At 28.0% G+C, this 16,274-nt stretch overlaps 1 protein-coding gene across 4 annotated transcripts in view; it reads left to right on the top strand.

Annotated features, from left to right (window-relative positions):
- Positions 1 to 16,274, top strand: part of LOC129965976 (adenylyl cyclase 78C-like) — a 430,498-nt gene that overhangs the window by 240,407 nt on the left and 173,817 nt on the right. For 2 of the 4 annotated variants that reach the window (XM_056080294.1, XM_056080293.1), the window contains exon 2: positions 15,123 to 15,267. In XM_056080294.1, the coding sequence (XP_055936269.1) occupies positions 15,193 to 15,267 (75 nt within the window). In that variant the 5' untranslated portion in view covers positions 15,123 to 15,192. Of the gene's footprint in view, positions 1 to 14,410; positions 14,479 to 15,122; positions 15,268 to 16,274 lie in introns of those variants that run through there. The other 2 variants (XM_056080292.1, XM_056080296.1) reach the window with 2 other exon arrangements.

Here is a 16,274-nt window from a genome sequence, read left to right on the forward strand (position 1 = left end):
TGAAAAGTAAAGAGTATTTTCATTATACTTAATTAATCTTTAGGCAATTGTTATAATGAAAAGACTTCTTATGTAGTGTACTAATTCAATGACTTATTTAATTATTAATATACAAAATTTATCTTAATTCATTATTTTTGATCTTATTATCAGATATTATTTCATTAAATTTAAGTAAGATATATCTGCTATAATAATATAATTTAATTAAATTTGTAAGAATTCTACTACAAATATAATAATTTGTATTTACTTCATTATTTTTCCAAAATGTAACAATATTATTTTTTTCATTATTATAAGAGTTATTAAATATGCGCAAGTAAATTAATCTTAAGATACAATAAATAATAAATTATTAGGATAATTTTTAAAGTATTAGACTTAAATTATAGTTTAGTTTTATCAAATATATTTTCTAAAATGAAATCAATTTTAATTATTCCAAAAATTAATTACATTTGTAATTAATTCTACGGAATTTAACTAAGCAATTTAATTCTGATCTTCACATAGTGTTGTTTTTATAATGTTGACAAGATTTTTACAAACAAATTGTCTGCACTTACGATATTTCGTGATAGTTATATCCAATCGAATGCCCTAAGATACACGATGCATGGATTATGTTTGTCTGGCTATGCGCCACCATACTTTTTCTATGTGGGCTTCTGCATTTTCCAAGATCAATCCAATTGTTGTTGTTTCTTATGGCACTTGCCACGGACAAGTCCGCTGTTCGGAGACAGCCGCTTTAAGCTTAAGGGGGACCGTCTCTAATTTTTATCATAGAGCCAACTAGGGCCAAGAATACGACTTGACTACTCACGCATCACTCATTCGCTTGCACAACCCCTTTTTACAGGGGGGCCCATTCACACGCCTCGCAGATAGAACATAGAAGAGGAACAACCATGCCTGAACCCGGGACGCCCAGGGCACGGGGAAGACGCGCTACCCCTATGCCATGACGCCGGCTCAATCCAATGATTTATGTGATATTGTACTTTGTAATAACTCAGTTTCTCAGGCAGCTATTAATGGTATAATCGTCTAGTGCCGTCTGTAACGCTCAGTGGAATTAAAAACATCTCTCTCCTTTATGTCTACATCAATGTCCAATGCGAAATCCCAACTTTATGTTTTGACATCTTTTTAAAGCTCAAATTGACTGATTTCTCAATGTACGAATCAATCAACGCAAGAATCAGAAATGAAAAAGTTGAGATTTGCAATTTTCATTATTTTATATTTATGCTTAGTGACTGCATTCTATCTTCACGGACCAAATTAAAAGTTATTGTTAATATTTTATTTCAGCATTTTTTCCCCTACTTTATGTTCAGCACTGCATTTCTTTCAGTTAGTTTATTATCATTTGTTTCAATCCGATTTTAATGATTAGATTTGATTTGAGTGTTTCTCCACATTATGAATAGAGAAAATCCCATTGGAAGAAAGCAAAACTCCTATTATTATTATATATTTACATTTCATTGTACTACAAATAATAGTTTTTTTTACTTATAAAGTACTCTGCGAATGTGCATGACATTTTCTACTGTAACTTCCCTTAATTATTCTGTGACAATCTGAATGCAAGTATTGCTAACCAGATGACAGACCAACTAGAAGGAACCCCTTGCAGTTCGAAGACATTTACCTCATAGTTTTACTCCCATCGTTTTCAAATAATCATGTTATTTAAATAAATGCATTGATTTCTACTATATGAAATATCTGGAAGAAAATAAGATTAATGACCCTCGTTTAATATTATGCGAATACGAATATTGAACCACCATTTGCTTCCATGCTATTCACACTTTTATTGCAATGATTGTAGTCACAATCACTTGGTATTCTAAGAGATGTTCAACATCTGGTTAATTTGTGTCAAAATGCTTATTTGATATCATAATTACTGCTCTTTAGCACTTAGGTCCATATGGAACTATCATACCTCTAGAAAATATAACATTACTTGAATGCCTACACGTTTTCGGATTAAGAATTTCAGATATTTAGTTGCAATGACTCTGGTCAAGTATCACTTGGGATTTCAAGTGATGGTCATTGTGTGATAAATTTATGTCAAAATGCTCGGTTAAATGCCTTTCTTAATGATCACCCATTTTAAAATATATATCATCACTTGAATGATCTAGAGTTTTCTATTTGGAAAAAATTCTACAGGAATATTTTTTTTAGTTTCGTAGTGCCAGTGTAAGTGTGTGTTTCTCCTTTGGCGATAAAATTTTTTTGCTGACAATTCTTTCTACTTTTCAAGTGTAAAGGCAGAAAATTAATCGCTCTTTTAAAATAATATTAGGGCCAGAGTAATGCTTTTATTACAGATTTGTGACATAAATGATTGAACAGTTGGGATCCTTAAGTGATCTTCAAAAAAATTTTTAATTCAATTATTTTCTTAGTGGGGGAAAAAAGATAACGTTAGAATTCATAATAAAACAGTGTAACATTCAGCTACAAAAATAATTAAAGCACTACAACTTTTTAAATTAAATTTTTGCAGAAACTTATATTTATTATCATTTTATGATCCTATTTGATCATCCGATGATTTAAAAATAATCGAATTATTCATCTATTTGTCGATTTTGGAATTAAACTATAATGCGAAATTAATTGCTCGATGTAAAACTTTCTGTTGGAGGATTTTAAATTAGAAAAAAAATATATGAAAGAAATTTGTATGTAGCGCGTAATTGAATTAGATCAGTCTATGAGTTATGCGATAATGAAGTCCATGAAGAAAGTGGGAATCACGATATAACAACAGTGCATAAACTAACTGGCAGCCATTTATAAATCTCAGTTACATTTAGCATATTATTATAATGTATACAGAAATAGATAGCTTTAATTTAATAGATAGCCTCAGAATTGATAGCTTTAGTTTTTTACATCTCACATTCAAATGATACTTATGAATTTTAATTTAGTTGGTATGATTTGCCGAAGTATTTTAAAATCCTTAAAGAGTTTATACTGGCAATAAAGAAAAATGACAGTACAAGGTAATAAAGACAACCTCTTTATAAAGTAATAAAGGTTACTAGCGCAACATTATTACTTTAAATATATAACTTTTAAAACTTTAAATATTTTTAATTTAATTGCGGTCCTGCTTTCATCGAGATGACGTCGTGGTTTAAGCTACGTGCTCATGCTGATTAATCATGCGATGGACAAGTGGACTGTATTTTTTTAAAAAAATAATAATTTTATTTAAAAAAAATTATTAGGAAAAAAATTCGTTTTCTAATATATATATATATATATATATATATATATATATATATATATATATATATATATATATATATATATATATATATATATATTTATATTGCCTGAAAAAAATAAAAATAAATTATTGATCAAAATCGCGTAAGATGAACGATAAAAGACCAAGATCACTCACACATGCTTTTGCCGCTTTCCGAGATTTGACAAAGCGTCAGAATTGAAACATGCCCCTCGGGGAAACCTGTCAAATGCGCTTCATTTATTGATCAGTAGTTTGTCTTCACTAGAACATTGGAACCAACTCGTCGCATTTGACAGCAGTTATTTTATTGTCTTCGAGTTCTTGTTATAAATGATCAGTTACGTATATTTCCAATGATTTTAAGCAGAAATATATATTAATGAGGTTGAAGGATTTTTTTTCAGTTATAGAAATATATCATCTAAATAATTTCAGTTATTTTTTTTATTTCCTCCTTAAATGTTTTTTTTTTGTTTGTTGTTGTTGTTGAAAGACTTGACTTAAAGCATGGAATTTTATTGACTTATGATATTTTAAGAAATTAAAAGCGATGGTGTTCGTTTAAAACTATTTCAATATACATTAAATAATATTTATATAATATTTATGAAATAATTGTAACAATTACTAATATATATTGTGTCCACTCAATTAGGCTCCCTTGATTGAACTCCATTTCTTAAAGGTCAGTAAAGATAACTAAAAAAGTTTGAAACTGTTAGCAACAGATTTCAAGAACAAACTTATGCCATGTTTACAATCGGCCAGTTATAAGACGGACAGTAGGCACAGCATGCGTAGAAAGTGACGGATTTATGTTTCCCATAATTTCATAAGATAGATTGAGGCATCCCATGCTTGGCTGTAAATTGCCGTTTTGGCATCCCTGAATTTTTCTTTTTCACTGCGTATTGTATTAAAACGATGAATATTTACACAAAAAAACCATGGTAAAATAAAAAAAAGCCAGCATATCTAAATTTTGAAAACTTTTGAAAGGAAATGACAAATAAAATGTTTAAAAAAAATTACATCCAACCTTTAAAAACTTACAAAAAGAGAGAGAAAAGAGCAAAAAAAAAATGTCGGAATTAATCTAAGATAAGCGATCAATTTTTTCACCCCCAAAAAACCCATCAAATTCTACAAACACAAGCACAGTAAGAAAAAGAAAAAACGATAAGCGACATGTTGTTGTCCCGTCTGGACAATTACTTGGCATCGATCGAACAGCATTTTTCAGCCTTTCTACGCATGCGCTGTCTACTGGCCGTCTTATAACTAGCCGAGTGTAAACCCGGCTTTAAAATACAAGCACATGAACGGGCAGATCGAGCGTAATTAAATAAGATTAAATAAAACTTTCTGAAGCTAAAATATTTGAAATGAAGTACGACGCTTTACATGTTTAATTTTCAAATAAAGTTGTTAAAAATTTCTACAGTTCCCGCATAATGATAACAGTAATAATTAATGATTCAAAAGAAATTTTCAAAATTAATAAATCTTGCTGCTTTTCTTTTAATAAACATGAGACGTTAATTTTCACAGTAAATTGTTTATTAAATAGTAATTTTCGCACTTTACTTCAACTGGAACTTGAAAAATTATAAAGATTGTAAAATTACATTTTACTTTATTTGCTTATTTAAAATTCAAAACTTAAACTATGTTAATTAACCTGAAATATCAACTTTAACAAAAGAATCTGCTTCATTTATATTTGCATTCATAAATTGTTTGCATAGATGGCGCTATTGTCTTAAGTTAGTTGAGAGCAAAGAAAGTAAAAGATTGACAAAAATATTGCAATCAATGCATTTTTCATAAACATGAAAATAATTACATGAAATATGTATTATTTTAACTCATTCTTCCAAGAATACTGGTATTCAAATATTTATTTTATATTTGAAGAAGTAAAATCTGCTTTAAATTTTGAAGCTACAGTTCTAAACATAATGGTGCAGGATGCTTTATGGTTCCTCACAGTTAATTAAGCAAACATCGGCAAAGAAAGTAAACTATGAAATTTTGTATGCTCAACGAAGGAGAATTACTTAATTAATTGAATTTCCGCTTCTTAGTTACTGCAAATAATGACGAAGAAGGAAAATACACAATTTAATTTTAATCAACCTTATGTATCATCATTTTAGCTACAAAATAATTTAGCGGCAAACAAATAATAATAAGTAGAAGAAATAAAAAAATATCAATAATCATTATTGACCCATTCGTAGTTATAGTTCTAAATCAGCATCAAACTAAGCCATTTATTTATAATTTTTTGGCTTGAAAGTTTGTTTAACAAGCCGAATGACTTATATGATTCAGGTTTAAATATTTAATGCTAATAATATTTTTCCCCTTTTGTAAATTATTGTTTATATATAGAATCAAGAAAAATTCTTGAAATTATTTATTTCTATTAAAATAAAAATTGTTTTGTTGATGTATGTAAAGGTAAAAATGTATGTAAAAAGGTAATTAGTGTGACATCAAAAATGAATAATCCATATTAATTAGGAATTAATAAAAAGTTTAAATATATGTAAAAAAGTAATTAACATGACATCAAAAATAAATAATCTATATTAATTAAGAATTAATAAAAAATTTAAATTCAGTTTGGAGAAATATTCATGGTTTTTGAGAAAATTATGACGACAGTTACTTTATAAATAACCAAAGGTGTTATTCTATGAAATATATTATTTATTTTTTTTTTCACCTTTTTTTTAAATATCAGGTAAATTAAAGTACCATGGAAAATCAAATTTATCATCAGACTAATCATGTATTATTCAGTTTTCATGAAAAAGAAATAATAATTTAATAAAACTCTCTGTAAGAATATTACGGATCAGTTGAGGATCTAAATCTCTTCACGATATTTCGAATTCTATTCTTCCTTATTTAATACTGTAAATAAAGTTTTTAAAAATAAAAAAATAATTATTTTAATTTATAGAAATTTTACGAAATATTTTATCATTTTTTTTTTCTTTTCGTTTGCATATTCTTGTTATTTTTGCAATGTTTTTCCACACAGAAATCATGTTTTCATGTCTCTGATATTAAAATTTAAACTGATTTTTTTAACGAAAATTTGTTACTTATTTTGGGTAAGATTTTATTAAATTACCAGTTTTCATTGTGAGATCTTTAATAATAATTAATATTAACAAATTTATTTAAAATTATTTAAGTTAATTTAGCAAAATTATTCCAAAAATTAACTATATATATTATTGTCTTAAATTTTTAAAAAATTAACTTGTACTTTTTAAAATTAAATAAATACTTATAGAGCTTCAAGAGTTTAATGTTATTTACTTCTAAATTTTGTCTTCCATTCTCAATAAGAAAACGATTTCTTTTATAAGGGTATTTTTTGTAGAAATGCACACCAACCTTAAATGGAACTTAATGCAAAATCATAGCTAACATTACACTGTGAAAAAAATAGTCTCGAAATAGATACCACTAATTCCCTTTAAGAACAAAAATAGCGAGAAAACAATTAAATTCCAGATTATAAAACATTTTCTTATTTTTCAGTAGTTCCCATATCAAACAAAATATACATTTCCTGTTTTTCAATAGCTCTTCAACAAACACAATTCTCTTTAAGAAAAAGTAAAATGAATAATAGAAGTTCTTTTATGAATATATGTACATAAAAAATAGGAATTTACATTCCACTAAGCTAAAGATGTTCTTTAAATAGGGATATAATCATCATAGAAAAAAAATAGTTAATTAAGTGCTTCCCTTTCTGATTAAAAATAAAAGTAATTAGTTCCATTCATTTTATTTTTAAAAAATCTCTGGTCTTTGAATTAAATCTTTAAACATCAAGTAATGAAAAGATGTTTGAAATAAATAATCGACAATTTTTTTTGTGCCATTCGAAGTTATTTATTCGCTGTCGATCATAAAATTCCTTTCTTTCAATTACAAGAAAAAAAATATTTATCAAAGAATTGCGAAAAGAAGAAGGGAAAAAAATCATTCATTAGTTCAGTAATGTAAAATGATTTATTTTGGTTGTATAACCACAAATGAAAAGAAGATTTGCATTTGAAATATTGAAAGAAAAAAAATCGTCTGGAGATTCATTTTTTAAGGAAAATTTTATTAAATAATGTTTTTATCTTTGGCAATTTCTAATTGCTTTTTATTAAATTCTCTCTTTTTGTTTGATTTTTCAGTATTATTATTTTGATTTTTTTTGAAAATGAAGATGTTTGAATTAGAATTTCACAGTTGATCATATCGATATATGTATATATCGATAAATTTATGACCATTTTAATTATAACAAAATATTTTAAAAAAAATATATTTCTAATTTATAAAATTATCCTTTTATTTGATGAGATTTTAACAAATTCTGTTCTTCATTAAGGAAATTTAAATCTGTTGGACGAATTCTTGTATTGTTGCTATGGGAAAATGGTGTGTTATATGAAAAAAAAAAGCTTCTCACAATTTTTCAAATAACATACTTGTTGCAATACAACACTTGTCTAACAATTTTGCTTATTCACATTACAGCAAATAACAATTTTATTAATGCAAATAACCATTTTGTTGTATTACTTGTTGCAATGTAACATGTGATGAATTACTAACACATTTATGTAGGAAAGAGAAAAATTTATGTATAGATAGATTTTTTGTTTATGATAATAATCATTATTTAACTATGATTTCATTAGAGGATCCATTTTTGTAATTATCAAATGGATATTCAATCCGTGGAAAATATTTTGCACAAAATAAGCAGTCAAACAGAATTACTCTATGCAAATAATGGTTTAAAACTTAAAATTAAGCATGCTTGTTTTAATTTCGAATATATTACGAAGCTACAATTTATTTTCGTTAATTTATTTCTAGTGGTCCCTATATACAAACTATAACAAGATAATATCTTAAGGTCTACTTAATTAAGGTTGTTGCTCTTAGGCTAAAAGAATGATTACATATTTAATTTAACATTTTTTTCTGACAGACGATATTTCTTGAGACAAACAAACAAACATTTATTGCATTATAAAATATCACATCGACACAGACTACGAACACAAAAAGAAAATCTGAATCTTCGTCTAAGCATGATCCATGCATCTAAGTATCCTAATATCTAAGTATGAGTGCTTCCGCTCTTATATATATAGTGAAAAACATTTGCATAAATAATTTGAAGCATCATTTCACTTCATTTGATAAAATGATTCGAACGAGGTTCGAATCATCAACACGCATTCGGATGGAAAGAAACGGGCATCCTATTTTTGCTAACATTTTCTTTGTATCCAGAAAACTAATGCATTTTGCAGAATTTAAAGTTGATTACTTCACGATAATTGTAGAAATTTAGGCCTACGTTGTCTATTTATTCAATAATCAATTTCAATTATTTGCATTTAAAAGGAACTGAATAACATTTATCCATTATCGATAAGGATATCATTAATTAATGTTAATAGTATCGTTAATTTTGAAGAGTTTAATTAATTAAATCTGATTTTATAGTTTAATTTAGTTATATCAATGTTCCATTTTGAAGCAGTACTTGGGATGGGTTTCAAATTCTATACTTCAGTCAGATGATAAGGTTTATATCTGATCCGAGTCGATCCTCTTCTACGTCCCGTCAGTGAGTGGCTACGCCACTTGTAGTACCGCATTAACAGATCTAGAGTGCATCAGACTCATTAACACGACGCCTCTTACTACTAGGCCACTGTGAAAATTTTGCTTTACAAATAAAATTTGATTTTCTGAATTTGAAAAATAATTTTTCTTTATATTAGTTAACGGAATTATATAATTTACAGGTTCGTTCAGAGAAATAAAAGTAATAAATTTCAGCTGCAAATCTCAATAAATCTCAGCTGCATACCGCTTCTTCGTGGATAAATGATTTTCATAGGTTTCCTGTTTTCCAATGCACGAGTCATTCCCTTTATCCCCTGACGATAATATAATTCATGAATTCTTCAGCTGTGATATTATGAAGAATTTTCCTATTTTGGAAAGAATGTCGAATAATGGTCCCTATATGCACATAATAGAGGGATAAGAGATGCCATTATTTTCTTCGGAGCTTCCCAAGGGTAATCTCCATTTTCTGTTATTGTATCGTAAGCTCTAATATACATATATTGATCTTTACATTCAAAAGAAAGTAATACAAATGGAACATTGTCACTCACCAATAGAATTCTTTGAATTCTCGGATCTTCTTTCTGTTTGTCAAGAACATCTATGTATTTCAGTAAGTTCCTTTAAAATATGGCTTATATCAACAGGAAACTCTAATATTATCTTTTATTTATTAGCTTCAAATGGTGTAGCTGAGATTATGTCCTTGTTTTTTTTCATAAAATTTTTATCAGTACATTAGCATATTAATTTGTTTAAATGCATAATCAGTTAACATACATTTTTTGGAACGTTTATTATTTCAATCTGCAAAGAACATAAAAAGGTATTTTTTGCTTGCCCAAGTGAGTTTCCTTTTATATATAAACTGATAGAACTACTGATTTATTTTTAAAATTTATTATTTACATGAATTAAATTCGTCATTGTATTGATAATGTTAAAGCTGAAATATTTTGATTATACAAATTATTTATTTCTTATTGTTACATTATTATTCATTTTTTATGTATAGTCTCGTTTATCATTCGGAAAATACTGATAGCAAAGAGAGATCCAGCACTTTCATTAATATCACATCAGAATCAAAAACTGTCTGCTCTGTATTTACATCTCATTTTGTTGCAAATTGCCAAGAACATCGTCATTTAAAATCATGGTCAGATGCCGAGGAAGATATCTAAGTCATCATTTACGCCCTCTCTCTAGACTTTCACGCTTCACCATGCGAGGGATATTTTATTCCATAAGATTCTATATACATCAGATATGATTAACTCAATAACTCATCGATGTAATCGGGTTTCGAAATTAAAAATCTCTGATTTTAAAGTCCAGATAAAATTGTGTTCCCTGCCAAATACTGGAATGAAAAAAAGCACATACAATTGTCGATAGCGGTCACATCACTGCGCCCTCTATTCCAATGATAAACTGACTAATTAATAAAGATGGCGCAATGAGCTGAAAAAGAAATTAAATTGAATCAACCAGACTCATCTCTTAATAATCTAATTTTTAAAAAAATAACAAAGACTCAACAATTTAATAAAAAAGTTTAATTCAACATATGAAATAGAACTACGCTCTCTAATCAAAAGCGTAATTAATTAACTAAAAATCCCTTATCTTTGATTATTTGCTACTAATATAGGAGATCTAAGCAAAAAAAGTAAATAATTTAAAATAAATAGAATAAAGTTTTTAGGAATCTAACAAAAATACAAGATTTAATTGAAATAGACCAATCTATATCAAACATTAATTACCATTTTACGTATATATGCTTCTTTACTGAAGTTGATATGCATGCCAGTGAAGTTAGCAAAATTTGGTCCGTTATAGTGTCTCTCCGCATAATTTATTAATTATAAAACATACCATTTAAATTTTTCTGCAACATTTTACAAAAAAGAGTTACAATTAATATATACGTTAGATGGGGTTTCCTATTTATACTTGTATTTAACAGAAAGATAAAAAAAAAATTGCACACTGTTGTCCAATTAAAACTCTATGTATGAGTAAAACTCATTACAATGATTAGTCATTATCTAATTGTTTCTGCATATTTCAAAGCAGCAAAACAATAGATGGTTCTACTTTGTAAGCAAAAATTATAATATACATATTTTATAGATAATTACTTTTTGGAAAAGTAGTTAATGAAGTGGAAAAAACATAAAAATGAAATTTATTCTACATAGGTTAGCAAAAATAGGTTTTAAAATAATTGGAGATATTTTTCATTATTTTATTATTTATTATTATTTTGTTTCATTCTTTTTCTTTTTGTAAATAATGGTTCTTCCGTATGTAATTCAAGGCTTTTTCTTCATTTCCTGAAGTGAGCGGAAAGATATTAAAAATTTAGAATCTGTGGTTGCGCTTTATTTTCACTTTAATGAGTTAAATGTAGTTTTAAAGCTAACTAAATGATAGTTAAATATCATAAATTTGATTTCGTTCCGAATTAAATGATATAATGATTCATTTTCATTTTTTCCCTTATTTAAAGAAAAGAAGAAAGAATTAAAAAAATAATTAAAGAAAAAAGAACGAAAGAAATTGCAAATAATCAATGTTCTCACGCCATTTCACTGATATGAATAAAAAATAAATTATCAGTTTAAAATAATTAATATCTGAGAAACCAAACTTGACTCGGCAGTATTTTTTTTTTGTAAAATTGTTTTTTTAGAGAAAATATTTAGATACGATTCGCATGCTGATTACATATAAATATTTTTCAATCTTGCCTCATCTCACATCCATCAGCGCCATCTCACGAAATTTTGAGAAACCAATAGGTTATCATCCTATGGTAACAATGCACCATAAAAATGTATTAGACGGCTCTATATGACATTGTCAGCATGAGAGCAGATAGAAAAAGACTCTAACAGTTATAAAAAGGGTTTCTTGTGTGAGTGTGCGTGTATCTAGACTTTTTTCAGGATAAAAAAGGACTTGATAAACTTAAAAAGTAAAACCTTATCTCAACATAAAACTTGATCCAAATCGTTAGAGAAGTATTTCCGAGATACACGAAATAAATAAATTTATATGCATACAACAAAAATTGCTTGTTTAAAGTTATCAGATATATAATTCTAAATATTTTTAGAATAACACATTGCAAAAATGTGTAAATATGTAAGAAATATAATTCATATTAATTTTTAGCATTGGTTACATAGCATAATCAATCCGTCATAAAAATATATATAAGAACATTTTCACTGATACAATATTTGAAAAATATTTATAGAAAGGAAAATTCATATGAAAAATACTTACAATATTATTAAAATTAATTAAAACTATGCAATTTAGATTTTTTTAATATTTCAAGTTTTATTTGAATTAGCATCAGTTTATACACCTTAACTGGCATTATTTTTAATGTGTAATGTATTATTAATTGTATTAATTGTGATAGAACAAATTATTTCCTCTTTATTACTCATTATTAATTTATCATAATTAATACAATGAATTCATTATTCCTCTCATTATAAATATTCATTTTTGCTTGGCGATGTGCACATGACTGAGAGGTATTTCTTTAAAAGGAAATGATGATAGAACATACTTTTAAATTCATGAAGAATTTTTTCTTGGAAAAAATTCCAGACAGATTTTGTTATGACTGACTGCATATGGAAACCTTTCAAAACTTTCCCTTTTTTACAAACTACAAGCTTTTATTGAAGGGTTCTATTCTTAGCAGAATTTCCATTCCCTTTTGAGGATTGTATTAGATAATACAGGTTTAGAAAGATGAAATTCTGTTAAGAGAAATAAATATTCAAATAACTACAAAAAAAAAACTACCTTTTCACAATTTCAATTATTTATATTTTACGGATTATACACTGTAAATTGTGAAACGCAAAAGCTCAATAATTTGTATAGATTTGATCTAAAATTATGAATTCTCTATCTATCACTATATTTAAAAACGTTTATTTAACGATAGAATTTGAATTCAACTGATCCCTTTATTTTTAAAAAATAAAAATTTATTTTGTGTTCTAAAAATTGACATTTATAGGGTTGCAACTATTTTCCTTTAAGTATATGAATAAATAGGCTTTAATATTAACCACCCAGTATCACAAAAGTAGAGGAGTTCAAAAGGCATAAGAAGACAATTAATCTAAGCAGTATCCTAGCCATGTTTTTTACTTATTAGAAATCAATAAAGTTTAATTTAATACTGGTTTCTTTTGGCAATATTTTTGTTGTTGCTGGCTCTGCTTAATTTTAAGTAAATTCCTTTTGTATAATTTGATGATTATGATTCATTCAATAAAATAATTTTGAAAACTAAATAGTGTGATCAAATTTAATTCCAAGTCACCTTAAAATCCTTAAATCTATTCTATTTGCTTCTAAGAGTTAACCTACTTAATGGAGTCAAATTTCATTATATCCTAGTAGCCATAGATTTATTTTCTTATTCTTCATACCATTTGTGTAAATAATAAGCAGAATCTTTCAGAAATGGGGGAAAGCAAACAATTTGTTATTTTATGAAACAGTGATAACAGTGAAAACAGCCGTCGTCCTGGCATAGGGGTAGCGCATCTTCCCATGATCTGGGCGTCCTGTGTTCGAGTCCCGGTTTGGGCATGGTTGTTGTTCTATTTGTGAGGTGTGTGAATGTGTCCTCCTCTAAAATGGGATGGTGCAAGCGAATGAGTGATGCGTGAGTAGCAAAATCGTACTCTTGGCTCTAATTGGCGCTACTATAAAAACAAGAGACGCTCCCCCACCGGCTTAAATCGCTGTCTTCGTAACAGCGGGCTTGTCCATGGCAAGTGCCATAAGAAACAACAACAACGCGATAACATTTGAATTTCATTGCAAAAATCTAAATTATTATTATGCCAAAAAGTATTTTTTTTAAAAAAATTGTCAAAATTCACAAGAAAAGAATTAAATGATAAATAAATACAATTCCTTTAAATTTTAAAGAGGTGTAAAAATTATTTATCTGTAAATGTATATTCTAATATTATTGTGAAAAATCTAAGTTCCGCTTATTTTTTAGTTAATAAAGTTGCTAATAAATTTTTTAAAGAATCACTCAAAGGTACATATTTTTATTCTCCAAATTATATTTGTACCAAATTTGGTAATTCTATATAAAATGGTTTGACTTGTAGATCGCGAGTATACATAAAAACATTTTATTTTATTATTAGTTGAGATTATTACGTCATAGAAAAGGTCAATTAGTATCAAAATTTCTGATTATGTTGTTTACTTATATTCTGCTTTATTTTTCAACCCAAATCACGATAAAATGCAGCAAACAGATAAAATAATGATAACATTCATAATAATAATGATAACATTCATAACAAAACAAGTTGAGAAACTGATTTTTCTTCCTCTTGTCTTTCTTCGTAAATAGAATAGCAGGTAACTCTGAATAATGTGTTAGTCTTTTTCTTAATTCTGAGATACACGAGTGGCTGTTTATACTTAATGGGGTAATCTAATATTGATTGTAATTCGCTGCTTAACCTTTGAAACGTTATGCAGATTTAATTAACTAAGGAAATATTTTATTGTTCCTTTGGTATAATTTATCCTGCTAAGTTTTTCCAGATGTCACATTATAAATGATTCTTCATCAGTTGTTTTGCTAGCTATTTTCCTAGAAATCAATTGTTCAGTCTTGAGGCAATAAGTTAATGACTATTTGTTTTGAATCAATATTATTCTTGGAGAAAACGCATTTCTGGATAAACCGATTTTAATTAATTATAAATATTTCATTTACATAAACAGATCTTCAAATAAAATAATATTCCTTTCTTAAAACTAATAATAACATACATAGTGCTTACGAATTTGTAATTCCTCAAAAATTATCTTTTATAAATGGATTCTTGTTCTGTACATCTAAGACGGCACTTTTCTTTTCTTAAAAAAATAACAGTAATCATAACTACAATAATTTAAATTTTGTAACCCTTAAATATTTCTAAAACCCCTCCATCGTATTAAAAAGAATGAATATTTTCTATACACATACAAATTCGTATCCAACACTGTTGAAAAAATAATTTTTCATTTTTTATGATGGTTTCTATTTTATTTAATATTTATATAATGATAAATTTTGTTTCAGGGAATACTTTCTAAGACCATCTCGTCGAATCGCCGACAGTGGACAATGTGAAAAGGAGAAATCCACCAATATGTCTTCCTGTGCAGACAGCGGGAAAGGAGAGTCTACTCCGGGGGATAATGACAAAACAGAAACCGAAACAAAGGTAAGAGTGATAATTCTGTTTAGCGTATTTAAATTTCTGAAGTTTGCAAGATGTGTTATCACCAGGCGGGTTTTTTTCCTTATCACGAAATTAGCTGCATCTAATAATCTCTGGTCCACATAGAGTTTAATGTTTAAGACTAGGGTATATACTGTTACAAATTTGTAATATTATTCCCCAGAGTAGTTAGTCTGTTGTTGTTGTTTATAATGGCACTTGCCATGGACAAGCCCAAGGGAGCGTCACTTGTTTTAGTAACGCCAACTAGGGCCAAGAATACATACGTCTTAGCTACTCTCGCAACACATTCGCTTGCACAACCCCTTTTTACAAGGGGGCCCATTCACAAATCGAACATATAAAGAACAACCACGCCCGAACCGAGACTCGAAGGCAGGGCGCCCAGGTCACGGGGAAGACGCGCTACCCCTATGCCAGGACGCCGGCCAGTGAATCTAATAATAATTAAGATAGTTTGATAGGTAGCGCTGACGAAAGCTGAATGTTAACTGAATCAGTGACTTCAATTCTTGGCGATCATTTGGCGACTTGAAGAAGAATTCGGAAATAAAATTGATGATTCAAGCAACTGCAAGAATCTTGACAATAGTTCCATTAGGACTCATAAGGATCCTTCTAAGTCTTCCTTAGAAGCTTCTGTGTCCTGTCTAGGAAACTATAAAGCTTGAGACAAAGCTGAGACTCATTCAGTAGTAAGACAGGAATTGAATTCGAACGAGTGAATCAGTATTTAATCAGTAGATAGTGGTAGATGAGTTAATAGGCGCCAGTAATCGGGAGAAGTCTCTCTCTTGCGAATTTTTTCTTAGCGATTTGTGCTGTTATGATTATTTATTATCAGTTTGCTGATTGTGTAATTAAGCTTACTGCAAATGTTATTCTTGTGTTTGCTCTGGTTGTGTTTTTGTCTTTTATGTGTTCGTATTTTCGTGTAGAATATAGCATCATTGTTTGTTGCTGAGCTTGTTGCTTTTCCAACAAAAAAG

Source organism: Argiope bruennichi, chromosome 4 (genome assembly GCF_947563725.1).
Source record: "Argiope bruennichi chromosome 4, qqArgBrue1.1, whole genome shotgun sequence".
Classification (NCBI taxonomy): domain Eukaryota; kingdom Metazoa; phylum Arthropoda; class Arachnida; order Araneae; family Araneidae; genus Argiope; species Argiope bruennichi.